This window comes from Convolutriloba macropyga, chromosome 9 (assembly GCF_964194025.1).
Source record: "Convolutriloba macropyga chromosome 9, txConMacr16.3, whole genome shotgun sequence".
In the NCBI taxonomy this organism is placed as follows: domain Eukaryota; kingdom Metazoa; phylum Xenacoelomorpha; order Acoela; family Convolutidae; genus Convolutriloba; species Convolutriloba macropyga.
Window position 1 is genome coordinate 5436294 of NC_134476.1, and position 27954 is coordinate 5464247.

Below are 27954 nucleotides of genomic sequence, written 5' to 3' on the forward strand. Positions count from 1 at the left end.
CTTTTGGTCAAAGCCGATGAGGCTCCAAAAAAAAAGTTTGGAGCCAGAAATGGGTCAAAAAGAACATCTCATGCGGCCAATTTTATACCATGACTTTTTTCGAAGTTTTTCGAATGCGACAGTGTCCACTTTTGTCTGCCTTTACAGTGAGCAGATTGAAATTGTTTTTACGTCTTTCGACTAGACCATTTTTTTTAAAAAAAAATAGAGTAGACTAATTCATTACTGATTGTTAACGATGTGCTGCGTTTTGCTACGATTCAGCACTGAAAAACACGGCATGCTAACTTCGGGTTCCTCTATTTCTTCATAATTGATAGTTGTATCCCAAGCCATAGACTATTATATATTTCCAGAGATCTTTGAACACATTTTAAAGTCCCCACACCCCCGCCCAACAAAACTATTACCGTTTTTCTTATATTGGGCTAAAATACTATTTAGCACCACATATCTTGTTGCCATTTGAAAATATTCTAGAAATTTCTAGTGTGAGCAGAAAAGCAAACCATGTACCAAAAGATTGATTTTTTGGGTAAAAACTTCCCCCACTGTCATTAGCGCCAGTTTTTTTAAGCTTTAAATAATTCAGGTTGAAAAATAAATAAATTTTGTATCAAAAATTATCAATTTTGATTAAGTATTTGATCTGAGCAACATCGGGAGATATATTTTACTGCAGGAAAAATCGTCTGAATAATTAAATCAAAAGATCAATTATTTCATGTAAAAAATAAATGTAAGCACCGTATTTAGGTGACCTATTACGAGAAAAATTAATTTATTTTTACTATGTTTCACAAAAAAATGTGGTCCCACACGACAAATTTTTAGAGTGAAATGGTTATGTAATTAAACACTTCAAAATTTACCAAGCACTGCAGCGACACACGCCAAACTCATGTGAATTGTGACTGTCAACACAAAATATGCCAAAATTGGCAAATTCTTGGAACTGGCGGGGAAAATGTTGCTCAGATTTCCAAACAAAACGATTTGAGCCAAAAGAATTGTAACCGCAAAAGACACTTTTTTCACCGGATTCAGCCGGCAGCAGAAATGTCAGACCCGATATTAGGTAGAGAATAATGGTCGGGCATGTTAGGAATATTGTATAGAAAAGATGTCGTCTTTTCAGTTTTAGCTCAACTACAATTTGTTTCAAAGGTGCCGCAGCAGACAAATTTTCCGGTTTGACCAGAGCCGGTTGAAGAAGTTGCCACTGATCGTTTTCTTTATATCCAGTTAGATCCAATTTTTCGTTGTAAACTTCTGAAACAAGCAGGACAAGTTGATTAATGTGGGGCTTCTGTGCATAATTTAGAACAGCTTTAATTGGCCTCAAATAGATTTTTCATAAATTTTTGGTTTATTGGATATAGTTTATTTGTTTTCAGTTTATCAAACAAATATTGTTCTTTTTAATTACAAAACTTCAATCCCAGACATCAAAAATTCTATGGACCTTAGATTCTTAACAAAAAAAACAGATCAAAGTAGTATATAGTTGATATACAAAAAATTCTATCCTTCAAACAAATATTCTCAAAAGTTATTTTTCGGACATTTCCTGTTGTGCACATAATTTTTCGATTAAACATTGCCTAAAAAAAGTGCAACAAAAAAGAATAGAAAACTTTTCATATTAGAAAATTTTGACAAAATGTTTTTTTCAAATATGGATTTTTGTTGGTTCTTCAGATTTTTTTTCCAAAGAATTTAAATCAAAAGCCTATGAAAAAATAAACTGCAGTCATTCGCTTAAAGTAAGAAAAAAAACCAACCGCATAAAGTCGATGCCCAAATTTCTAAAAATCATTGACTGATTTTAACTCATCTTTATACCAACAGCTAAACCTTAACTTTTCCACCTTTTGCAAAGCTAATGAAAAAATATTGTTTTCCGTAATGTTGTAGTTATTTTTTACATTTAGAAAGCAACCCGATGTGAAGTTTCACCATGAAACACGAAAACAGAGCGGTTTCTCAGAAAATTTGTGGTTGAGTTTGCTGGTTTGAAACATTTTTCTTGCTAAGGGCCTGCCAAGGCAATCAATTGAGAAGCTCATTACACAAAAACATTTTCATAACTCCCAATATGGTATCCGATAGTCGGACGGTGGATAACATTACGACGCAGGTGTATATCCCAAAATTTCCTCCTTAGTGAAAATCGCGCGAAAAATAGGTACATAAAATGAACGAAATTAGGAGACAAGCTTTGTATCTTATTTTTCGCAAAAGGGCTCACGCCAGTTTTGCGAAAATCAGATACATTAAATTTGTCAAATAGGTGACAAGTTCTTAACATAGGAAAAGCGAACAAGAGATACGCCAATTGGACAAATTTGCCCGTGATAGGTTTGGGTATACCTCTGCGGCGTAATGAATAGTCCACTGGTGTTTGTAAATGCGGTCATCTTGGATTGGCTGCCGCCTGATGTTCAAAGAGATGTTGCCTGATGTTTCCTGTTTTGGGTGTTCTGATTTTGATATTTTACAAATAGGTTACACTATCTTTATTGCAAAATCTAAGACTAAATAATTGAGATTTTGTGATAATAATCTTCAAAAACAAATATCCGATGCGCCAACAAAGGTTGAAAAAGTATCAGTTCATGGCTACTGTTAAAAAAAAGAAGTAATAGTTCGTTTTGTTTGTTTTCTTATTTTTGGTCAGTTCAAACTCCTTTCCAAGTTTTTTATTCAAACCCCCACAATCACTTTTCGAAGTTCATGATTTTTTACTGGAGTCTGTTTGATTTGACAATACTATTTTCTTCATTAAAGTGACAATTTTTTTCCTCGAACTATTTAATTCTTCCATTTTCCATTATTTGTGTTTTTTTACTATAGCTTATCTTAATTGTTTTACTTGCCGTTAGAATCGTATCGACTTTTCACATTTATTTGATCTTATTTTTCATTTTAAGGATTTTAATTGCTTTGCGGAAACCACTTTCCCAAAATTTGAGCGCTTTCCGCATTGAATGTAAATAGGCGGTGTAAGTAGTTTTTTCGGTGCCAGTGAACGCTCGTAATGTAGATCTCCCCTTTCCCCTTTTTCCTAATTCTGAATGAAACTATTTCACTTCTCAATGGGTGATAATGATTTGGAGAAATATCTTGTTTAATGAACAGGTTGGTTATTTCGCAATTTTCTGTTAAATTCAAATGTTTGACTCATCTAATCACCAGATTCTTTTGCTTAACCACCGCAAACTCTTACAGATTTACAAAAGAATCATTCGAGGGCTACTTCCGAAAAATGTATTTTGAGAGTTATAAAAGATCTTTCTGTGTTTGCAAACAAATCCTCAAGAGCGAAAAGAAACAAATAGTGGAAGCCGAAAACAATACAGAAATTGGATCTCCGTTTGTGACCCCCCCCCCTGTACGTTATGCTCTATCCCCCATCCCCCAGTTATAGAGCACGTGATCCCCCCTCCCCCAGATACAGAGCACGTGATCCCACCTCCCCCAGTTACAGAGCACGTGATCCCCCCTCCCCCAGTTACAGAGCACGTGATCCCACCTCCCCCAGATACAGAGCACGTGATCCCCCCTCCCCCAGTTACAGAGCACGTGATCCCACCTCCCCCAGTTACAGAGCACGTGATCCCCCCTCCCCCAGTTACAGAGCACGTGATCCCACCTCCCCCAGTTACAGAGCACGTGTCTGTAACATTATTTACTAACAAACTTTGAATTAAATTTGAAAAAATAAATGGTTCCATTCAAACCATTGAAAGACTCTTACCCATTTGAAATTCGAGCTGAAATCCATTAAGACGGTCGAACACTATTGGACAGGTTTGGGTGTCAAAGGGGAAATAAGTCACGTCGAAATCACACCCAATAGTCACAGTCAGGAACGCATATATGTCAGTATAGACTATACCAATATAGTTGGCAGCTTGCGATTGAATTTCATTGTGGATGATTTTCACAGTGTCAGCCATTACTGAAACAAACCTGGGATCTTTTCAGTTGCCCCCCAGCTAAGTGGGTGCATATTATTTGCACCCTCCCCCTCCCCCCTCCCCCCTCCCCACCCCCCCCCCCCCCGCGACCCACGTGACAAGTTTTTAAATAATGATTTACTATTTAATGGCACGTGCTCTGTAACTGGGGGTGCATAAACGTGACGGGGGGGCACATAGACAGAGAAGATCCGAAATCTCAAAGAATGCTTTAATTAATAGTGTAAGTACGGTTTTGAGAAATTGAGATCAATGCCTTTAGGAAAGCCGCGTTATTGTTAGATGGTTAATGACACAAGATACATGTTGACTGTAACGGTGCCATTATTGTTGCACTTGCGGTGCTTTATGTTGGGTTATGGGTTTTCGCAAGCGGAATAAAAAGCTTTTTTAACTAAGTAGAAAAATTAATTACTCAAAATGAGAGAATAACAAGACTGATATTTTACAGTAGAATTTAGAGATTTACAGGAGAGATCTGATTATTAGATCAAGATGGTGATTTGATTTTGGGGATGAAAAAAGACTCAAAAATCAGCTGTAAATATACCCATTATTAGTGCGAGAAAGTCAAGATACAAAACTAATCTTAGCACCATGATTTACAGTGGGGGTCGCAAGGGTTACCCAATATGGTTTGCTTCTGAAAATTTCCCATATAATCGTTCGCAGGGGAAACCATAGATGGTATGCATTTACACTTTTCTGAGACTTCGTTCACATTTCCGGTGTTATCATAATCATTCAATACATGCTGGGAAGATTTTACATCAAATAGTCTCACTCTAATTTTAGTTATCTAGATTCACCAAATTGAACCGAATATTGATTCTAAGCACCATTTCTTGACGATTCATATATATAAAATCTCTGATCAAAATCAATTTGCGTTTGTCTTTCTAATCTGGTAAGTTAAATTTTCTTTCTAATTCTCACTAAGTTTAAGACTATAGTTTGATCGATACTCTAACACCATACCTCTTCGCCTCCTATTTAGATTTTTTGTGAAACTTTTTATTTGCGCGTCATGTCTGGACTCTTTTGCCTTTTCTGAAATTTTACTCCTGCTCATGTACTCTTTCAGTTTTATCTTTCATTCCGTCAGATTTCGGAACTTAGCTAAGTCGCTCTTTAACAAAGTTACATTGATTTTTCCAGGCTCTCTGATTTCCGATGAATATTCGTCCGTTTTAAATATAACAATGAGTAGCAACTTCATAATATATGTCATTAAATCGTTTTTTTACTTGCATACAATGGTTTTTGTTTCAGGCACATTACAGCGCAACTGTTTTCTTTCTCTGTAGAAATGTATGACTTTTTTTGCATAGAACTTTTCTGTTGCTGCATCAATTCGAATACGCACATATTCATCCCCAGTTTTGCCTCACAACTTTATTGTCTCCATTTCTCCTTTGGCAGCAGTTTGGATGGCGTAATCATTTCTTTTTCTCCTTAAAACTTTTTTCTTTTAAGAAAAAAAATGCAATTTTTTTAAAATTTTTTTGGACTAAAAGTTTTCTTGCTGAGCGGGGTGATAGCCGCTCAGCATTTTAAATTTTAATTTTTGCTGTTTGTTTATGCAGAGCTGATATTTTATTAATTTTATCGCAGTTTTGACGTTAAAAAATTAAAATTAATTTTCTATTGAAAACCCGAAAAGTGTCAGTTGATTATTTGAATGAAGCTTTTTACTAAAGCAATTGCTCTGAGATTGTTCCCGTGTGCCTCAACATCTGCAATGTTATTCTTTTTGCGAAATATTTATACAATTTGTAGACTACCAGCTTTGTCAATTCGAATTTATTGCGATGAAATCTAAAAATAGATATTGTTTTCTGGAAACTTCAAAGCATTTATGCCATATTCAATGTTTAGTTTTGAGATTTTTGGAAAACTTATCAAAGCTTGCAGGAAAGTAGAAAGCTTTTTTCCATTGAAAATTGAGCCTGCAAAAAACTATTAACATTTCTTGATTCGGGACAAAGCATTCTTTATGTGGTTGAACTTGATTAGCTGTTACAATATGTTTGGGTTCCCTATATAGCGACTGCAGTGTTTGATTTTCATTGCCAGGACTGCACTAACTGTTTTGCGTATATATTCGCTGCTGACACTGCGAATCATGTCAGCATGATTCCCAAATTTTTCGTGACTAGCGTGTAAGTGGTTGTAAGTGTGGTCAATTTCTCGTCCTTTACACGCACCATGAAGAACGTCTCAAAAGTAATGGAGGTAAGTTTTGGTTTTTTTAATTAAAGGCGATCTGCGTCATTGTGGAGGTTGTAATTTTTGACTTTTTGCGAGATTTTTTTTGTTTAAGTTGTAATCAGTTTTTAACCGAATACTCTTTTTTTCATACTTTCGTTTTTCAAGTGCAAGATCTTGATGGCTTGCTAGCAACACCTTGGGGGCCTGTGAAGCATGGTTGCGTTTGCAGTGTTTGTCTCAATTGATACGCAGGTGATGCCCTCTTAGAGTTATTTTTTGGAGGGAATTATTTTTATTGACTTGAGCAATGAAACAATCATATTAGAACAATTTGTGATTGAGTTTACTTGAATGTGTTATAAATTAGCATTGGAGCTAGAAAGCTATTGATCTTTAGATTGGAGGGTTCAAGTCAAAGAGAACTTTTTGACTTGTTAATTGCTCTCATTAATTTTGTTTGGGATGCGATATCTTTTTTAATACAATCGTTCTTATTTCATAATTTTATTTTAGGTGTTTCAAAACCCGACTCATTTAGTTGACCAGTACATCTAGTTAGTAATTTTTCAAAATAGGAGACACAATTTTGTTCTTTCGCGACAAGAGATGCATATGTTTTCATGAGTTTATCAACCACATTGTTTTGAGTGGGTGAGCTGCCTTGCACGTAATTATTATTTTTATTCCCGCGTTGTTGTGTTGGTCTTAGTTTACGTAGTGTAATTGGAATTTTATCGCGGTGCAACGTTATAAATTTCCAAAAAAATTAGAGGCGATGCATTCTTAGTATTGGATTTTCTCAAACATTTTTGCGACCGGACTTGAAATAAAGTTCAAAGGAAGTTCTAATCATAAACCGAAGTTCTAAATTTCTTCCTGTCGGTTGGTATGAATGAAAAAGAACTTTTTTCTTGGAAATGATTGAATATATACAGCTATTAGATATTTTTATCATGAAACAAGTGGAATTGCACGGAATCCTGCTGATTGTCTATTGCAGTAAGCCCCATATTTTACTCGGAAAAAATTCAAACATTTCAATTTCACTACATTTCAAACATATAATTTACTAGCTCTTGGTTGTTGATAAGATAAGAATCGTTTAACTTATGGTAAATATTTTTTAATTCATCACGTGTAATTTTTTCTACGTTTCCAGGTAGAATATTTAATTCCCTGAGCTTATTATACAGTTTAGCAGCACGATATTTGGTAGAAAATTTCTCAAGCATGTCTCCTGCAGCAAGGTATATTGAGTAATCTTAGCTTGGATTGCCTCCTTTTTTATTAAATTGAAACATATCGTTACAATAACCCTCAGATTGAAAATTGCAAACAGATTTAAGAACAAATTTAAGGAAAAATGGTGCTCGTAGACCGAGAGAAATCCATGTTTAAGAAACAAATCACTGCAATTCTCTGATTTTCGTCGAAAGGATATAAATTTAACACTTTTTTCAGCAACATAAACAATGGTAGTAAAGAGGAGTAGCTGCAGTAACCTTAACAAGAACGCCATATTAAATAATGGGAATTACGTTGCTCGAATAATAACTTATAGGTTGCGATCTAGGAACAAAATGTCTCATTTTCGATACAATTCCACATTACTTGCTTATTTTTGTTCATTATATGCTTTATGTGGCTAATAAAAGAAAGCTTTGCATGAATTCTCACACCAAGATACTTGCACATGAAGTGAGTTTGAACAACTTGATCATCAAACAGATATCACTTGCATCTATTTAGAAACCAGCAACCAGCCTTTTCATTAAGATAGTCTTTTCAAGATTAAGTACCAGTTTATTTGATTTCAACCTGTTATTTATCTTCGCAAATTCGATACTAATTTCTGTAATATGTAATATTAGTGTCATCAGCAAACAGCAGCACAATAAGATTACAATTTTGAGGGAGATCGTTAATATAGATTAGAAAGAGTTGAGGACCTAGAAGTGAACCTTACGGTACCCCGCAGTGTGAAAATTCCCAATCAGATGACACATTGTTTAAAAAAACTCTATGTTTCGCATTTGTTAAATACGATTCAAACCACATTAAGCGTTTTCCCCTGATACCATATCTTTCAAGTTTTTCTTAGCAGTAGTTTATGATTTATAGTATCGAAGAAAGCTTTCTTCAAGTCCAAAAAGAACGAATTGATAGCGTTCTTTTTTCGAGAATGACGAATTTTTTTGGTGAGTTCTACGAGCGCATTAATGGTGCTTTTCATGTCGCGAAAACCAAATTGATACCTTGAGAGAATTCCTAGTTTTTCGAAATAGCCGTATACTCTGTTAAAAACTGCTTTCTCAAATTTTTTGCTCCAAATTATGAGTAGAAAATTTGGGCAATAGTTATTTTCCTCCAATTTTGAGCCATATTTAAATAAAATAATGATCTTGGTTGTTTTCAAGCTATCTGGAAAAAGGCTTTCGTACAATGACCGGTTAATCTTATTTGTAATTACATTTAAGGTGGCTGGCATTGAGGCTTTTACAAAATTGTTACTTATTAGATCATCTACCGAGGACGACTTATTTTGTAAACTTCGGTAAACAGATTCAACCTCAAGCTTTGTTGTTGGGAAAAAGAACATGGAGTGAACGCAATTCGAGATATCAACATCATGTGCGGGAGTTAAATGATCGCTAAGTCTTTCACCAACGTTCACAAAGAAAATATTAAAGACATCTTCATTGTTTTTAATTGTTGGGAACCTATAATGTTGTCTACAAGTGGTCAAAAAGGAGGAATCATTAAACGTTTTTGTTTTGGATTTCCCGTTGATGTAATTCAGAAGTTTGTACGTTCTCCTCGAGTCTGTTTGGCAAGCTTGGAACTTATTTTGCTAGTACTGCTTTTTTGAATGTTTGTATTCTTTTTCAAAATTCAAGCGCCACTTTTTGAATTCTTGAAGCTTGGCTTGGTTTTGGCAACCTTATTTCCTCTTTCTATGTGCTTGGTTCCGTTTTGACCTAATTTTAAGCTAGAATTGTTTGAGCCATTTTGGCAGCACATTTTTCTTGGGTTAGAAACTGCAGATTGGGGCAAATCTATCAGTGACTTTAAATCTCTGTAAAACAGTTTGAAACACCCAATTTGATTACAGCAAAGGTTCAATTTTATGTTGATATGGCAGATGATTTTCGCTCATTCTGATAATTAACTGTTTCACGATTTGTGAAACCTTTGAAAGGTGCTAATGGTGATCAGTAGTCAATATTAACGGTAATTAACTGTTTTCTGAACAACAAGCCTGATTTACATTAGCTCATATACACTGTAAGGTTCCTCGCTAATTTTTAAAGGCAAGTTATAAGGGTTTCCAACTGTCAACAGGTAACTTTAATCTAATGCTGCATGAGGTCTTGTGCGTGAAGCGTGGCAATTTCCTATAGCCTCGTGTTGCAGGTTATGTTTTGTTTTCCTTGCTTCTGATTTGCGATCGTCAATTGTACTAAAATTAGCATTATGGAATTCAGTCCAATCGTTTTTTTTTTTGGACTTTCTAAGTAATGACCGAAGTGTGCAAAGGCTTCTTTTGCTAGTTTTTTGATGATACGTAGAGGACTGAACCAAAAAAATTGTAATGAGTTCAGTGTGTTTTGTGGCATAAGAAAACGAATCGATAATGTCTATGGCTTGCTTGCTGAAATACCCATCTGTGATATCTTATTGTGCATTTCTTTTTAATTTTGCTAACAGTCATTTTGTTAATATTACTCATTAGTTATCTAAATTTCAATTTTTCAGACAAATAATAACATTTTGTTCACTCCCCTGCTTTTGACTAGAATTACTTCGAAGATACATGAAGCATTTTTTAGTTCATTAAGAGGGTAGTCCAAGGCTTTTCGAAACTCTGCTGGCATAATTGTGAGTCCAAAAAAACCTAGAAAATCGATTTTTGCCAGTCGTATCACATTGGAGATGTTAACTTGAAAATGTTTTGCGGTAGTTTTTGGACAAAAATCAGTTAAATAATAGACAAAATTAAATTCAACTGTTAGGAAAAAGATAGATTTTGAAATTGAACTTTCTATTGTGTGCTTAATCGGCATTTCATATTTTTTCTGCTGATTGGTGACTCTAGAATCAAGAACGCAACGCTATTGTTTTGTTACATCTCTTTCGATAGTAATTACAATTGGGAACACAAAAAAGGCACCTTGAAAAATTTACTGAGTTCGACGTTGAGTTCATCCTGTAGATTGATCGGAAAGTGTCTACCTTTTCGGTGTTTAGAGAGGATTTTTTTTAGGAAATTTGACAATGTAAATTTATGAGCAGCCAACGCGAGATATTAATTGGGGGACTGTTTTTTCAGAGTGCATTTTCAGTGGCTGCTGTGTATTAATTGAAATTTTTGAATGAGCTACGAGAACTGTAGGGTTTGAGTTATGGCAATTCCGGTTTCTTCAAATGGTCTGCTACTAAAAATTTTAATTTTTGTTGGATATTAAAAAACTCTGCTTCCTCGATTCACCATAAATTACTGGCAACAGGCAACAAGCACCTCTATCTCTTTGCATGTTGGATTTGATTCATTTGCAAACGGTTTTTGGTCGCTAATGTCCGGAGGGTCAAATCTCTGATGATCTTTTTTTTTGAAAAAAAAATAAACTAATCCGACGCTCATGACAGTGTTACCATTATCACAAGCGACATAAATACGGCTGACCTTGTTTTCACTTGGTTGTATGGTGGTTCACTAAAATAGCAAATTTTCTGGGATTTTGTGGACGAATAGAATTAAGCAATTTTCGCCGAAGACGAGAGACAATGAATTAGTAAAGCAACATTAGAGCATTTGTTGGCTCTTGCTAAACGTTCGTCATTATGACCTGAGGTCACCATTGAACCACATTTTAGCAGACTTGTGGTAAAATTGCACGCAACTTGAAAATTGTTATAGATTCGTTGTTGATTTGCTTTCTGCGTTTGTCCATGATGGGAGATATCATTTACGTGAACACCTGAGTTTGAGCTTTAGTTTTTTTTGCATTGGTTAGGTTCACCAGGTTCCACATTGATTGCTGAGTTAAAAACTCGAAGACGGTTTGTTTGAGAAATTATTTTGGATTTTCAGTTTCTTGCATGTTGGCGATAAAATCATCACTTTAAATGATTCTTCTGAAATGTCTGGTCTGAATCGCAGTTTTTGGAAAGTGTTTTTAGTTTACCAAAAAAAGAGTTTCATAGATTAGCCCTTCGATCGCTTTGTTGTTAAAAAAATATAGCTATCGAAGGTGATGAATGTGAGGAAGGTTTGGTGTCTATCAGACACCAAAGTTGAGTTGTTGTGATAGTGTCCACCTTGATGTGGGGTTTCCGATTACTGACAACCCGACATCGTTAAGTCGTAGTGCTGAGATAAGCAATTTAATAAATGCTTTCTTTGGTTCAGTCCACGATTTGTCACTACACATTATTTATACTTCCTTCTGTTTTTGACAGATTCACTACACTATGTGGTAAAACAGAAGCGATAATCTCCCCTCGGGTAAGCGTTTTTTAGCGCTGAAGTTTATATTTTCACCTTGTAAGCTCTTGAAAACAATAAATGCCGTTACATAGTACAAGAAGCTCAGAAAGTTTGAGAGGGTATTTACTGGCTAAAATTTAAAGCCGTTAATAAATAACCAACTCTTTCCGGTAAAAACTTGGTGCTCATTTTAAAAATTTTTATTTTGGAGTTTTGTATCACTTTTGTATGTTCATACTACCTTTATTTTGAAAAAAAAAGTAAATTAGTTTCTCTAGTTAAAAATGAATGAAAGCATTAACATAAAGTAATGACTTTAAATGTTTTCGTTTGCAGCCAAATTGTAAATTTCTGAAATTTTGTAAATCAGTAATTTAGTGGTATAATCATCTTGTTTGAAATTTATTACAACTTTTATTATATAGAGATGTTTACTATATCTTTAACAATACTGAGAGCCTATTAATATATTATTCTTTTATCAAGCGCATCAAGCGCATTGCCTCAACTCTTAATTTTCTAAAATTAAGTTCACCGCAAATCTTATATCTTTTAGCGGTTTTTATCTGTGATACATATACTCACTGATAATCGGTTTCCAAAAAGTGCCCAAGGGGAAAAATAAGGTCTTCATTCCACCGTATTCAGAAGGGTTCCAAGATATATCTTCATAACTGTAAAACACCAGTTTAGTCAGCTTCATAGTTATAGTTCCCCTCTTTTCGTTCACGTCCGATATTTGATACAAATGTAAATACAAGTAAGTTTTTTTGTCTGAGAAATTTGCTGGTGGGATAAAAGGATGAGATTTTTGTGAGATCTGGCTATGAAGCAATTTCAAGTTGTCAAAATCATCGTTCGAGGATTCCACCTCGGCGACAAAAAACACAGCTGTGAAAATCCAAAAACAGTTTCTCATTATAGAGGCTAGATTTCAGACCCGATTTTTCTCAAATGTTGAATATTTGATTAATTTCTCCAAGCTTTTGTTCAGAATTATTTATAATTCAATAGCTGGAGAAAGCGCGGAGGTTCATCTGCCACCAAGAAAAACCCGCATTAAAATAATGTTAAATATATTTACAATTATTGATATTTCATCAATTTTTTCTTATTTCAGCTTCTCTTCCTTGATGACATAGAATTGCGAACAGTATTTTCACTATTATTCTCCAATTTGCAGCCCATAAAGCTGCCCAGGTCAAGGTGTGATTTATTATCAGGTTACAAAGTGTGTTGAAGTACGAGATTCTTAATGAAATTCTGCCAAAAAAATCATCATTAATTAAAGAGCCAACGAGCCAATTAGATCTTCAGTGTCTGGTCATTGACAGGTATATATTTTCCAGTTCTCGTCTTTTTAAAACTTAATCAGTACTTTACTATTTGACAGAAATTGCTTGAAAACGCAGCCCCCGAACAGCTGAAAATAGAATTCAGCTCTCAGACTTTTGCAACAAAGCTAACTTTTAAAGTGTAACATATGAGTGAGACAAAAAATAATTCTCATTTTATCGTCACAGTTAAATTTTCGCAGAAAATCACTATTTTTTTCAATAAGACAATTATAGTAAAAGTTAAACATATATTTAATTGTATACTGAGAAAAAGAAAAGAATATTATGAAAAATGAGTTAAAATCGGATTGTTTCGTGTTTTACTTCGTATGAGTCGGCTTCTAAACAAAAACGATAACAATAAACAAGTAGGTAGTGAAAATGAGCAGTAATCTGATTATAATCGATTCCCGTTTTTCCCCATACTGGTCATTACAATCAGAGTGCTTGTTTTAATAGCAAATTCTCGGGATTGTACAAAGAACTTCAGACATAAATAGGATTCTGGTTGCAAGCAGATTTCAGGATAAAAATAACTTAGAGAAATGCAAAAAACAAGAAATAGGACTTAAATTTGCCAAAGCACAAAAAACAGTACTTGTTTTATATATAATTTGATATTAAAATTTTATCATAGTCATTCAGAAGAATGTCATTAAACCCTAAAAATCTCATTTTTCATTTAAAAAAAGTAAATAATGCTGCTTGGCATTAGGAGAAACCATAGTGACAAAAAATTGGCACACAGAAGCTTTCAATTATTTGTCTAGGTGTCCACTATACTTCACCGCTCTATGAGTTCAATTAAAGCAAAAAAACAATGTCTTTGCTTCCACTTTAGTTCTTTGAAAAGTTTTATGAACATTAATTGGGCATAAAATTCCTCGAAGAACAAAAAACAGAATTACTTTTAAACAATTTTTACTCTAAGAAGATTCTATTTATGCTATTAGTAAAAATATGCGATTCAAAATCAGCTGCCCCGTAAAACATGTAAACTGGCGATAGGAAATATGCAAGAAAATAGAGCTATTTATACGACATAAAAAATCAATACAACAACACATCAGCAAAAATAAAGATCAAACTTTGATAAAAAACGCGGAACTTGTTAGCAGTTCAGAAATTTTTTGTTGCCGATAGAACTGCACTAGAAAATGGATCTTATGAAAACCAATTTTCATTCAAATTTATGTACAGTATAAACTGGTGTTTGTTGAAAGTTCATAACAGAATGTTTATGCTCTTCGGCCTAAGTCTTGCATACCAAGACAACTTTTCATTAATATTTGTATTTCTGAAACTCCCAACCATGGTAGCAAATCAAGCTCTATAAATACATCATAATTCGCGCCATTGGCACACAAGTTATGGATAAAAACAAGAAATCCCCTACAAAAAATAACATTGAAAGTGAACGTCAACCACTTCTGACTTCTTCAATAAAATCAAAATATCAAAAGCTTCATCGAAAATAGGTTGGGGGAATGGAAATCAGGAAATGAAAAGATTTTGGAGGACGGAAGTGTAGGTGGGGCAGAAAAATGAGGGTGTGGGGGGAGATAAAGTATAAAGGAACTTGGTTCCTTTACACTCCCGGCAAGAAAAGGCAACATTTGAAATGAAAATGTAAACACAATAAAATAAAGCACAAAACGTTTTCTCTCTTATATTGAATTTTTGTGTGTGTTTCAATGAACTTGTTTCAGTGACCCTCTGGCGCATCTGACAATTGTGGGAATACACGACTTAAGGTTACTGCCTGACTCTGTACCATTCCTGTAGACGTCTGGATGTCGGAGCTCCTGGCTCTTCCGTCTGAAACTCTGTGTGCTTTCACAATCTTCCCGAGAGGCCAGATGCCTCGGGGTGTGAAGTTTTTGAGCACCCACACAATGTCACCTTCATCCAGCTCAAAATTTGACCTTTGCCACTTCGTTCTCTTATTGAGCTCAAGAACATATTCCTTCAGCAACCTGCTCCAGTAGTGATCAAGTAGTGTCTGCGTCAACTTGAAATCCTTAGTGAAGAAGCGCTGGTTGCTGTTCACAAGAGGTTTCAAAGATACAAGTTCAAAATTGCCTGCGCCTCTGCCACAACTATCTGGAAAACTGAGAGTGTTAGTTTACGAATACCCAGCACTATTAGTAGACTCCTCTTTGCGGTCTGTATCAGCCTCTCCCAGACTCCTCCGACGTGTGGTGCCAATGGAGGGTTGAAGGTCCATTGAATGTTCTGTTGAGCCAATTGCAGTCTGATGTACTCGTTGTCTGGCTTGTAGCCTCTCGAGAACTTTAACCTCATTGCTTGTTTGGCTCCAATGAAGTTTTTGCCATTGTCACTCACAATGAGGTCAGGGTATCCACGTCGTGATACAAATCTGCGGATGGTCATGAGAAAACAATCGGTTTAGAGGTCAAGGCATACTTCTAGGTGGACAAATCTGGTGACCAGGCATGTGGACAAGCAGACGTAGTGAATCTGGGTGCCCTCTCTCTTGTCCTCAATGTAGAATGGTCCAAACATGTCCATTCCTGTGTTGACGAAGGGGTACTGCTTGTTTACATCTGGAAATCTGAGTTCAAGCAAGTCAGCCATCTTCGGCCTCACATTGTCTGCCCTCCATCTTCTGCAACTGAAACAGTATTTCCCCAGACTTCTCAGCGCCTTTCTCTACCCAATCATCAGGAAAGTCTGTTGCAGGTGAGCTTTCACATGTTCCACGCCCTGATGGCCAGAGTCATGGTGCGCCTTTTCAATCAACAGCCTTGCAATTCTGCTCCTGCTATGGAAAACGAGGAGATGTATCGCACTGTAGGTTAGAGGTGCCTTGTTGAGTCTTCCTCCTACCCTCAAGAGTCCGATGTCATCTAGAAAGGGAGTGAAGGGCATCAGCTTGTCTCTTTTCTTGAGATTGCTTCCCTTCAACGGTGAAGAAATTTTTCCTGAGAAAAACTCGTTTTGGGACATTTTGATGAGGTAGTTCCTTGCGCCGTCCTCATCTGTTGCAAAATTGTCAGTGTTGGAGGTCCCAGGTGATTAGTTTTGTCTTCTAGTTCGGAGTTTTGCCATGAAGTGTCTTATTGCCTGGAAGACCGTTCTAGTAGAGCTGAGTAGTCGATTCCATGTTGAAAATTTTCAACCTCAATGATCGGCATCTGAAGTTGTGTCGCTTGTGTAGCGCATTTGTGGGGATCACTGTCCTCGGCAAATTTCCAGGAGTCTTGAGGTGTGCTCAGAAATTTCGGTGGTTGTAGCCACAGCTTTGGTATGTCTGATAGGGTGAGGCCTTGTGTGCCATGATCAGCGGCCTTGTGTGCCATGATCAGATTCATTTTTCCGGGAATGTGTATCCAATTGTCTGGGTTAGAATTCTCGTGAATTTTTGTCAATCTGTTGGCAATGTACATTTTCTGTCTCTGCTTGGATTGGATCCAACCAATTGTAGTGGTGCTGTCTGTCCAAAAGTGTTTTGAACTTATGGTAGTCGTCGTCATCTTGCTCTCACAGAACCAAACCAGCTAGCTCTGCTCCAAGTGTTGCAGCTTCCAATTCCAGTTTTGGAGTGCTAAGCTGCTTGCCACTTTTGTTTTACTGATCACATATCGGGATGTGGAAGATCCATCGGCGTTGGTTGTCCTCACATAAACTATGGCACCAATTGCACTCAATGAAGCGTCAGTGAACGTATGAAGTTGATGGGTTCCATTGGTGCTGGGAATCAAACACCTAGGAATTTCGACTGAAGTCATGCTGTCGAACCCATCCATCCACTCCTGTAGTGCCTGTTGGTAGCATTCTGACACAGATCGATCCCAGTTTCTTCCCACTCTACCGATTCTTTGGAGAATGCTTCCAATTCTGATGGTAAAGGGTGAAGTCAGTCCAACTGGATCGAACAGAGAAGCTGCCATTGAAAGCACTTTTCTTTGAATAATCTGTTGTCCTGTGTAGAGAAGCTTCGGTTTGGCAAACATCAACTTGTCAGTTTTGGGGTCCCACGTCTGACCAAGGATTCTTTGGGCTTTCATTTCCGCCTTGTCTTCTCCCTGTATGTTTTCTAATGCGGCTGGTCTGTTGCTGAAGAACTTCGTCAGATTGAATTCTCCTGTATGTAAAACAGTTTTAATCTCCTCTGCACTTCTGCGGACTTTCTCTTCAGAACGATAGGTGTGCATGAAATCATCCATGTAGAACTTCTGCATGATTGTTGTGTATGCCTCTGGATGTTATTGTTTCTGGTCATTTGCACACTTCTGCAGAACAAAAATTGCACAAAAAGGTGAGCATGTCGCTCCAAAAATGAGTCGATTGTATTTGAAGATCTTTTCATTGCCATCCTCTGTCCAGAGAAAACGGAGATAGTCCCGGTTTTGTGGTTGGATGCCAATCTGCATGAATATTGCCTCGATGAGCGCTGTGATTGCCACTGAGTACTGTCTGAAGCGGAGAAGAAGGCCATGCAGGCTGCAGAGTAGATCCGACCCTGTCAGCAATGCATCATTGAGTGAGATTCCCTTATATTTGGAAGCAGAGTTTGTGACTGTACGGATTTTATCTGGTTTCTGTTTGTTGATCACTGCGTGATGGGGAGGTACCAGACAGAGTGTCTGCAAATGGGGTCTGCAGCTGTGACTTAGTTTTTATCCAAACCTTTTTTGATTGTTTTCTCATAGCGGTCTCTCAAGTTTGTGTCTCTCTCCAACCTCTGCTGCAGAGCGTGCCACTGAACTTTGGCCATGAAGTAGTTGTTAGATTGTGTGATATCTTTCTTCCATGGAAGTCCAATCTGGTATCTGTCACCAATGTGTCTTATGGTATCATTGAGGACGGACACAGCTTCTTTGTCACTTGAAGACTGTCCCCTTGAAGAACACTGATTGAAATTCACTCCTTCAATTGTCCAGAAGAGCTGGAGAAGATCTTCATCTGGATCGTCTTTTCGTCTTTTGATATGATTGAAAAGTGCTATGCTTGTGCTGTTTGATTGTCCGGCCCTCCTTTGTGTGTACCTCTGAGGAATGGGCCCTGTCAGTTTCCAGCCAAGCAGAGTGTTGAATCCGTATGGGGTACCAATGGGTCCCGTTGTGAACTGTCTGGGAACCGTTGCTGTGAATGCATCTGCTCCAATCAGTATTCCGATCCGATTGTCCCTGATTGTGGGAAATCTCATGCTCTAGATGCTCTAGAGGTGAGAATGGTCTCTGCAGATCTCATTCAACATTTCAATTTGAACTCTTGGCATCCGAAACTCCTCCATTGCTGTTGTGTACACAGGGATTCTGACCACAGGACAACTGCTGTACAAAGCTCCTATGACGATTATGACATCTGCTGTTTTAACTGAAAGTTCACCGTGAAGTGAAGCTAGTGGTAGAGTTATGTCTTTCGGTTGTTGAATTTGAAGTGGATCAGCAACCTTCTGTGTTATTTGAGTGTTGTCACTGCCACTGTCCAGCAATGCATTGGTTCCAATGAAAAGATCTCTGTTGAAAAATGTTACTGGTATCGCCTGCAATTGTATCAGCGGTCTGATCCATGAAGTTTCCTGTTGGTTGCTGCAAGTGTAGTTTTGTTGTGGAGTCGTTGCCTGCTGTTGAGCTACAGTGCACTGATTGTTACTGTGCTGTCTGTTGTTGCTGTTCTGCGCTTTCATCGGCTGAGAGTGAAAACCATTTTTGTTCCAGTTGACCCTGTGTGAAGTACTGCTAATAGATCTATCATGTCTGTTCTGGTTTGCACTCTGTTGGTTGTAGTTTGAACTCGTCTCTTGCCTTTGGTTTTCATTATTAAAGTTACGCCCATAGTTTGAATAATTTTGGTTGGTTTGGGATCTGGAGATATTGTTTTTTGAGTTTTGGTTCAAGTTCCCATTTGGTTGTGCGTATTGTTGCATCTGCCTTGCGTCTGTCCTATGGAGTGTTGAGTGATGAAAACCATTGCATCTGTCCACAAGGCACCTTGTTTTCGATTGTCAGAGACCCTTTTCGTGAGCTCTTAGACAGTTAGGGCAGAGATTGAGCCTCCTCACACAACCCTGTCGTTCAATCACTGACTTTTCTAAGTATTCGGGACATCGACCAAGGTCGTGGTTTTGTGAGCAGAGTTGACATGACACATCTGGTGGCCTCCTTCTGGAAGAATTATTCACTCTGGTTCTCTGGTTCCGTTATGGGGAGATGTCCTCGCACGCTTTTGCGTAGGAGTCAATCCAATCGGCAAAGTGGGTAAGGTTAGGTTGCAGCATCGCTTGGCTTCTTGTGTGTTGATTCCATCTGATTATCATGGTAGCGTTCAGTTTGTCTCTGGCCATTCTCAAGACGGCTGAAGACTTGATATCAGCTTCAAAGTTGTGAAGCCTGAATGTTTGTACCAGTCTCCTCAAGAAATATGAAAAGCTCACCAAAGTGTTTGGTTCGTCCAGTCTGGGTTTCGGCCACTTCTCCAACTGATCCAGGTATGCAGCAACAATATGCTGTGGTTTGCCAAACCTTCTTGTCAATTCAGCGATGGCTTCATGGTAGTAGTCCCCATTGTATTAGTATCCACTTATGGAATCTCTTGCTTTATGTGGTAAAGAGTTTTGGAGGTATGTCAATTTTTGAGCATCTGAGAAGCCACTGTTGTTGTGAATGGTTGCTTTGAAGAAACTGAGCCACTGGTGCCATTTGAAAGGATCACCTGTGAAATTATCAATTCATATCTTAGGCAAACTCATTGCGTTCTGTAACATCAGTGCTTGGTGTTGCATCCAATCTGGTGGGTAACCGGGAAACCATTGTATATGTTGTTGCTAAAGCCATCTTGTCCGGTACAACTGTTCAGTGGTTGTTGATTTTGTGGTGTGTACCTACGACTCATGGTCGTACCAGCTTGACTATTGATGTGAAAAGAAACTGGTTGTTGCGCATGCCCCGCTCTATCCTCACTCTCATGTCGGTTCTCTCCTCGAACATGGTTCTCTTCTCTCGATCGACTTGAATTTTGCCAGCCCTCATCTGTTCTCAATGCCCCTTTGAGAAATTCCCTGTTCCTTCCTCTCTCTTCAATGTCCAAAACGGGTTGAAAATTATCAGGGTCTTCTGAGTCGGACGAGTCAGCGTTGTTTGTTTCCTGATTGTTGCGGCTTGCCAACTGATGTTTCATTGCTCTATTGCGTAAAGGATAGTGTTTTCTCAGTAGATTGGGGGAAGGAGCTGCCGATGTGTTATAAGCAGATTCAATGTCACTTGCAATTGCTCTGTGTGCTTTTGCTCTCTGTTTGCATTTCAGCATGGTTAAGTTTCTTTCAGCAGATTCATTAGCAGGTGTTGTCAACTCTTCACTTGTTAGCTGTAGCTTCATGAGTTCACTGAAACTTCTGTCCAACTGCTCTTTCTGAGACCTCAAAAATTCCAAAGTTTCACGTAGTATGTTTAGACCTTCGTTACTATTGCTTTGTTCTTCGAAGAGGTCTTTTACTGCGTTCCACTCTATCACTTTCAGCTGAAGTTGTTGCTTGAGGCTGTTCTTTGCTGTTGATGAAGATTTTGACTTGTTTGGCATGTTGACTGTGTTAAACACTTTTCATTTTTTACAAAGTTTATACTGCACTGTTACTGCACTATGTTTCCTTGTAACAGCCCTATTCTAGTTATGTTAAACCTATTAATAAAATGAGGCTGTTGCTTATTGTGCTTAGCTAATGCTTTTTGTTTGATGTTTATTTGCTATGTTTCTGCTTGTCTCTATCACTAATCAGTGATGTTTGATACAGATGTGATGCTTCACTAATCAGAGGTTGTATAGAGTTAAACTTTTACACTTATCAGTGAAATTCCTATGAACTTAGATAAATGTGAAGTTTATTTCGTTGCATTTTTGTTTTTCGAGCGCGACTGAAACAAACCTAATCTGTGGTGCCTAACTTTTGACTATTGTGTGTGTCTACTGACACTGGTGGGGGGATAACTTCACGTTCCTATAAACCTTAAGATAGCAAGGGCATACCAGGCCTTGAAACTAATCCTAAGTTAAGGTGTGTGTTAGTGGTGCTTTAAATTTAACCTGGAGGAGGATCTACTACCTAATCCTTTAGAAACTAATGCGGAAAAATACTATTGATTCAACGATAATTAGACGCTCATTAAAATTTAGACTTCGAAATGAAGACTTTCAATTCTGCAAGTAAGGCTAGCCCATCTGTCGTGACTAGGCATACCACGCAAGCATCCTTCTCAGGAGAACTCTCAAATCTAGAAGTCTTTAATCTGGCCCTAGATGTCTTCACTTCTAGGGCCAGATTAAAAATCATTTGGATATTTTGTGATTGTAATGTTTTTGATTAAAACTTGCAAAGTTATCAAAACCGGAGTTTAAAATGTGCTAAGTGTCAAATGTCTAAGTTCCCCCCTATAAAATCAAAAATTCCCCAGTTTGAGTCGAGCAAGTTTCAAAAGTCCTTTTTTAACCCTAGGATACGCCATAAATGTTTATTCCCTTCGACCTATGGCTTGCATACCAAGACAACTTTTCATTAATATTTGTATTTCTGAAAGTCTCAACGATGGTAGCAAATCAAGCTCTATAAATGCATCACAATTCGCGCCATTGGCACACAAGTTATGGTTAAAAACGGGAAATCCCTTAACATAAATAATATTGAAAGTGAACGTCAACCACTTCTGACTTCTTCAATGAAATCAACATAAAAAGCTTCAACGAAAATAGGTTGTGGGAAAGGAAATCAGGAAATGAAAAGGTTTTGGAGGACGGAAGTGTAGGTGGGGGGAGGATAATGAGGGTGTGGAGGGAGATAAAGTATAAAGGAACTTGGTTCCTTTACACAGAACTTATTCATTTCATTGAGATTTACGAAAACGCTTTATCTGAAACGAATGTCAAAAGAAAACAATTTATTCAGAAAACGTCAATTAGTGGTAATATTGATAATGCAGAAAAAATGTCATTTGCAGAGGCTATAAATTAAGTTTTTTGAAAATAACTGCACTATAATACGGGTATTCTCTGTAAACTGAAAATAAACTGAAGAATCATTTGTATCCCACGTGCAATCAAATTTAAAAGAACGCTATTTAATTTACATCGCCAGTCAAAATCTTTTGATTATGTAACGGCTGCTCTCCTTGTCTTTCACAAAGAAAGTTTTACACCGCCCAGTTCGTTCTGAGTGGTTACAAAATCTGTCCGGATACTTCGTTTATGCAGTTCGTTTTTGTAGCTGTATATCCGCTCTGCTGTACCTACCGTTGCATTAACTATTCAGTTCGTAACTATTCGCTAATCTTAGTTTTTTCAACTATCAATTTGAACTGGATTGCTATAGATCACACAATACGGGTCTCTTTATGTATACCAGTTCAATCCGATAGAAAAAACATATCGAAGACAAAGATATATGTCTAAGACCTGTTTGTAGAAAAATATTTAAAGTTAAACTTAAGTTGGCTTTTGCTATTTGTACTCACAAGTTGAGAATACCAGAAGTTGTGGTTGTAACAGTTGAATTTCAGCTCCAATAATTCGTTGATGCAAGACACAGTAACAGAATTTACTGCTCAAGAAAAAAATTTTTAAATACAAGACACAGTAAAAATTTACTGCTCAGGAATATTTCTAGTTCAAGACACAGTAACACGTTATTTACTGCTCAAGACAATTTGTTTTTGCAATATTTTGCTGAGTTATATTTTAAGCCGTTTTCAGCGACTGCTACGTTGAGTTCTGTGTGCTGTTTTTTGTTATTTCCTCCTTTTCTCTTTTTTCTCACGTGACAAACTGTAGCTAGAACTAGAACTATAACTATAACTATTAAATGACTAGGACAACAGAAAGTGTTTTGTTTCTATTTTCCCTCCTACTCAATTTTGTTATTCCTTAAGCTCAGCTCCGACATTGCCGGCCCTGTTTTCCTTCGTGAAAACATCATCGTCACTTGGTAGTACTGGAGCGAGCTTCACTACGGGCCTCTTGTAGTATCCATACTTTGTTCGGATTTTCGCTGATCGAATCACTCCGTCGAACCCTTCAAAGGTTTCGGTTATTCGACCCAGATTGTAATATCCAATTTTGTCACTGTCTTCCACTAACCACACAAGATCACCCTGCTGAAGACTTCTGTCTGTTGTGGTCTGCCATTTCTTACGACTGTTCAACATTAGCAAGTACTCTTTACGGAATCTGTCCCAGATGAGGTCTGCGTAAGCTTGCCTTTGTCGGAAGAGCTTTCTATGATCAACAAATTGCTCTGAACCTGATAGATACGGTAAACAAAGGTTCTTGTTACCAAGTAGGAAATGGTTTGGAGTATTAGCTTCTAAATTGGTAGCATCAGAACTGACCTGTGTCAGCGGTCTAGCGTTCAACGTCTGTTCAACAAGACACATCGTGGTTGACAGAACATCTTCCGTGACTAATCGAATGCCCAGCACGGCATACATTGCCTTCTTACAACTCCTAACCAGTCTTTCCCACACTCCTCCAAAGTGTGGTGCTGCAGGTGGGTTGAACTTCCATCTGATTCCTTGTTAAATCAGATGTTCTTCAATTTGCCTCTTGTTCCATGCTGCTATATACTCTGCCAGTTCTTTTTCAGCTCCAACGAAGTTTGTCCCGTTATCGCTAATCATTTTGACTGGTTTGCCTCTTCGAGCATTGAATCGCATAATTGCGTTCAGACAACAATCAGTGTCTAGTTTTGGTACAATCTCTATATGTACCGCTCGTACAGTAAGGCATGTGAATAGACAGCACAAACGCTTTTCTTTTCTTCGACCAATCTTTACTGTGAATGGTCCGAAGTAGTCTACGCCCACATTCGAGAACACTGTTGATGCGACTAATCTTTCCTCAGGTGGATCTGCCATTACTGGTGCTTTTGTTTGGGCTCTTCCCTTTCGACATCTAATGCATTTGTTTTTGATCGATCTCAAAGCATTTCGTATGCCTAGGATCCAGAATTTTTGCTGAACTATGTTTCTGACATGTTCAGTACCTTCGTGATGACTATTCGTATGTTCATTTTGCAAGGATAATTCAATTACATGGTGCTTCCAATGTGACAGTATTGGATGCTTTTTTTCGAAGCTCAATTGACTTTTACCTGTTCTGCCTTGGGCACGAATAAGTCCTTGCTGGTCTATGAATGGTGAAAACTGGAGGATTTTGCTGTTTTTTGGAAATTCCTCCTCAGCCTTGAGAGATTTCATCTCTTCCGCAAACTGTTCTTGCTGCAGTAGTCTGAAGATGCTTGCTTGTGCACCCTCTCTTTCTTCAACACTTAGTGTTTTTATTGCCGGTTTGTGTTTTCTAAATACGCGCTGTACGTATGCCATTGTTTTTACTAGTCGATTGAAAACGCTAAATCGTTCTAACTGAATTATCGGTTTCTTCTCTTCAACCTTAGCTGAGAAGACCATTTTATCGTTTTGTACGTCTGAAGCAAATGTTAATTTCACCTGTTCAGGCCATTCGTTCTCTCGTTGCCTCAACCAGGCCGGCCAGGTGAGCCATTCACTTCTCTTGAGTTCGTCAACATTGATCGCTCGTGTCCCGATGTCACCTGGATTGTTAATACCACTCACATGATTCCACTGTGAAACCTTAGTTATATCCAAAATATCAGCCACACTGTTTGCAACAAACACCTGTTGCTTCCGGTGGGAGCTGTGAATCCATTGCAGAACAGTAGCGGAGTCGGTCCAAAAGTTAGAACTTTGAATCTTCGATTCGTGTTCCTTCACTATCTGCTCTTTAATTCTCACCACCATCACTGCTGCTTGTAGTTCCAAGCGTGGTATAGGAAGGTGTCGCATTGGTGCAACTCTGAACTTTCTGATTACAAATGCTAAGTCTGCTGAGTATTCTTTGGGCTTTGAACGTAGGTAAGCCACTGCGCACATTGTGTCTTCAGATGCGTCTGCAAACACATGAAGTTCCCATTTGTCCTTGGATGTGCTGAAGTATCTTCTATCAATGCTTGTTTCTGCCACTTATGGAAGCTGCGCTTTTCACTTGAGAAACTCTTCTTCTTCGTTAGGTTCTACTGAGTTGTCCCAATGTTGTCCATTTTTGGTCCAGATGCTCTTCAGGAGTCGTCTCATATGGACACTGAATGGTGCAAACAGTCCGAGAGGATCAAACACTGAAGAAACTAGAGATAGGATCTTCCTTTGGGTGATTGGGGTCTCAACTTCTTTGCTTGTACCTCTACAAACCTGTAGACTATCATCGGTAATCGTCCACTGAAGCCCAAGCACCGATGAACCTTCCTTGCTGGGTTCTACTTCAACCTGCTTTGTTTTGCTGATTGATCTTAAGTCCTCTGGGATTGCGTTGGTTACCACGTCGCTGTTAGTGATCCACTTCTTCAGTTCAAATCCATGTTTTGAGAGAAGAGGTTGCAGTTATTTGAAAACCTTGATTGCTTCTTCAGGTGTTTCGATTGACTTGATGAAATCGTCCAAGTAGAAGTTGTTTTGGATTGTTTTTGCTGCAATTGGGAACTCTTCCTGGTTATCGATGGCTACTCGCTTCAGAGCGTAGTTGGCACGTGTTGGTGAACTCTTTGCTCCGACAACATGACGTTGAGACTCGTAAATTTGCACAGGTTCGTTCATTGTTGGTCGCCACAAGAATCTCAAGCAGCTTTTATCCCGTTCAGGAATTTGCACTTGCAGAAACATTGATTCAATATCTGCGGTTAAGGTAATTGGTCCTTCTCGAAATCTGAATACTGTTCCGATCAACCCGTGTAGCAGATCGGGTCCGGCTAACAACTTGTCATTTAGGCATACATCCTTGTATTTTGCTGCAGCGTTGCAAACACGGCGAACTTTACCCGGTTTGTTGGGGTTTAGTACTGGATGGTGTGGCGAATACAATTCCTTTCCGAAAGTACCCTTGATTTCCGATTTGCCAAGGATCTTCACAAATCCCTTTCCAAGATCTGTATCAATTGACTGTTGATACAAGTCCTTTAAATTTGGGTCTCGTTGGAATCTTCGTTCCAGTGAGTAGAGCTGACCAATGGCTGAGCCGTAGTTGTTTGGGAGATTGGGTTCTGGTTCACACCAGAGCATGCCCACTTCGTACCGCTCGCCTGTAAACTTTGTCCTGCTCTCTAGTAATTTCTGAGCTTGCTGCTCTTTCTTTGATTGACTTACAACATTTATTTTGGAAGCACAAGTTTCTATGTCCCACCATGATTGTATTTTTTCGGCCACTTTCACATCTTCTGTGGTGGCGAAATGACAATTATTTTGACTTTTCTTGCCTGTCATGGGACCACTGACTACCCATCCTAATTCTGTTAAGACGGCGAAAGGCTCACTTCGTGTTCCAATCTTATAGTCTAATGGACGTTGAATGTCGTAGGCGTCTTGTCCAAGTATGATGCCTACTTCCATCAGGTTGAATCTTCTGTTAGTGAGAACATTCAGGTGTCTGAAGTTGTTCTTCAGTTCCCTGTAATCGTTTATTGTGTTTCCCAACGAGATTGATGGGTATGCAAACGCTTCAACTGAATGCACCTTTGAATTTAGTCCCTTTATTGTGATAGGAACCTTCTCTGTCCTCAAATCTTGCGTCCCATGTATGCCAGCTATGTTCAAGGTAACGTCCGTGCCTTCGTAGTTGATCCTTAACGCTTTGATCGATGAACGATACTGATGAACCACTATCGAGGAAAACGTAGGTAGTCAACCTGTTACCACCACTCTCGACCGATACCGGAATTATTTGAAGAAAACTAGTAACTTGGTTACTCTGGTTGATTGTTGCTGCGCTTACGTTGACTGCGTGATTGCCCTTATCCATTTGGTTTTCTGAGTGTAGCAGTCTGTTGTGCTTTTTGGTACATCCATTTATACCGCACGGGTGGACTTTACAATCATCGATTGCATGCCCTTTTCCCAGACATCCATAACATAAACGTTCTTTTCTCAATGCTGCATAGCGATCGGTGACATTCATATTTTTAAATATTGGACAGTTCCATATTTTTTGAGTGCCATCCGCTAGTGGGCAGTTGTTGTTTTGCATTTGGTTCGTTTCGTTCGCATTCGAACTCGCAGTAACGTTTGACGATTTTGAGAATCGTTTTTCCTTGTTAGCGTTTGGTCGATCATCTTCCTTCCGTTCGCTCTTGGTTGATGGCATTCCTTCATGGACAAAAACCATTCGAGCTAACCATTTTTTAGGAGAGTGAGATCGGGCCTATCATCTTGACACTCGTCAACGAAAAAGAACCACTTTTCTTTCAAGTTTGGGGGCAGTTTTTCAATTGCCACTTGTAGTGTTGAACTTGAACGCAGATCGTCCTCATAATTGTATTGCTTTAGTACATTAACTAGGTTGCTGATTGTTATTGAGTGATTAATTATAGCCTTTGAGTCGTGCATTCGAATTGGTTGTTGTTTGCGCAACATGTTAAGCTGAGCGTCGACAACTAGAGAAGGTCGCCCAAACTTCCGTCCCAGGAGTTCCCACGCTTGAGCATAGAATTCTCCCGAATAGCCCATTCCTGATATAGCTGACTTTGCTTTACCTGTCAACAAAGTTTTCAAGTGGCTCATTTTCTCTGAGTCGGTTATATCGCGATGGTGAACCGCCGCTTTGAACATATTCGACCACTCCGGCCACTCTAGGGGGTTTCCGTCGAATGAACTCAACTTCAACTTAGGTAGTTGACTACTACTGCTTGGTTTATCACGCATAAACTTGTCTTGTTCCCAGGCTGCGCTGGCACGCTCTCCACTTGGTGACCGTGACTCAAGTACACCTTCGCGATTGAAACTTACCCTGGGATAATTATTGTCGATCCTGGTTTTCGCACGCTCGAAACTATAATCGTGCAAGTTGGAGAATTTATCCGAGTTATCGAGCCAACCGGAAACATCTTTGTTCTTCGGGGTCTTCCAGTTGAGTGGTGATCTAC

The 27954-nt window shown here is 38.3% G+C and overlaps 3 protein-coding genes across 3 annotated transcripts in view; 1 reads left to right on the forward strand and 2 right to left on the reverse strand.

Moving 5' to 3' along the window:
* The window catches only part of LOC142345946 (uncharacterized), a 280658-nt gene that overhangs the window by 113454 nt on the left and 139250 nt on the right, over window positions 1–27954 (forward strand). The gene's annotated exons all lie outside the window — the stretch shown is intronic.
* Window positions 14725–15413, reverse strand: LOC142345944 (uncharacterized). Its single transcript, XM_075398411.1, has 2 exons — window positions 15173–15413; window positions 14725–15122 (listed from the first exon to the last, which is right to left on the reverse strand). The coding sequence occupies exons 1-2, from the start codon at window positions 15411–15413 to the stop codon at window positions 14725–14727; spliced, it is 639 nt and encodes a 212-aa protein (XP_075254526.1).
* On the reverse strand, window positions 15429–15989 carry LOC142345945 (uncharacterized). Its single transcript, XM_075398412.1, has 2 exons — window positions 15697–15989; window positions 15429–15654 (listed from the first exon to the last, which is right to left on the reverse strand). The coding sequence occupies exons 1-2, from the start codon at window positions 15987–15989 to the stop codon at window positions 15429–15431; spliced, it is 519 nt and encodes a 172-aa protein (XP_075254527.1).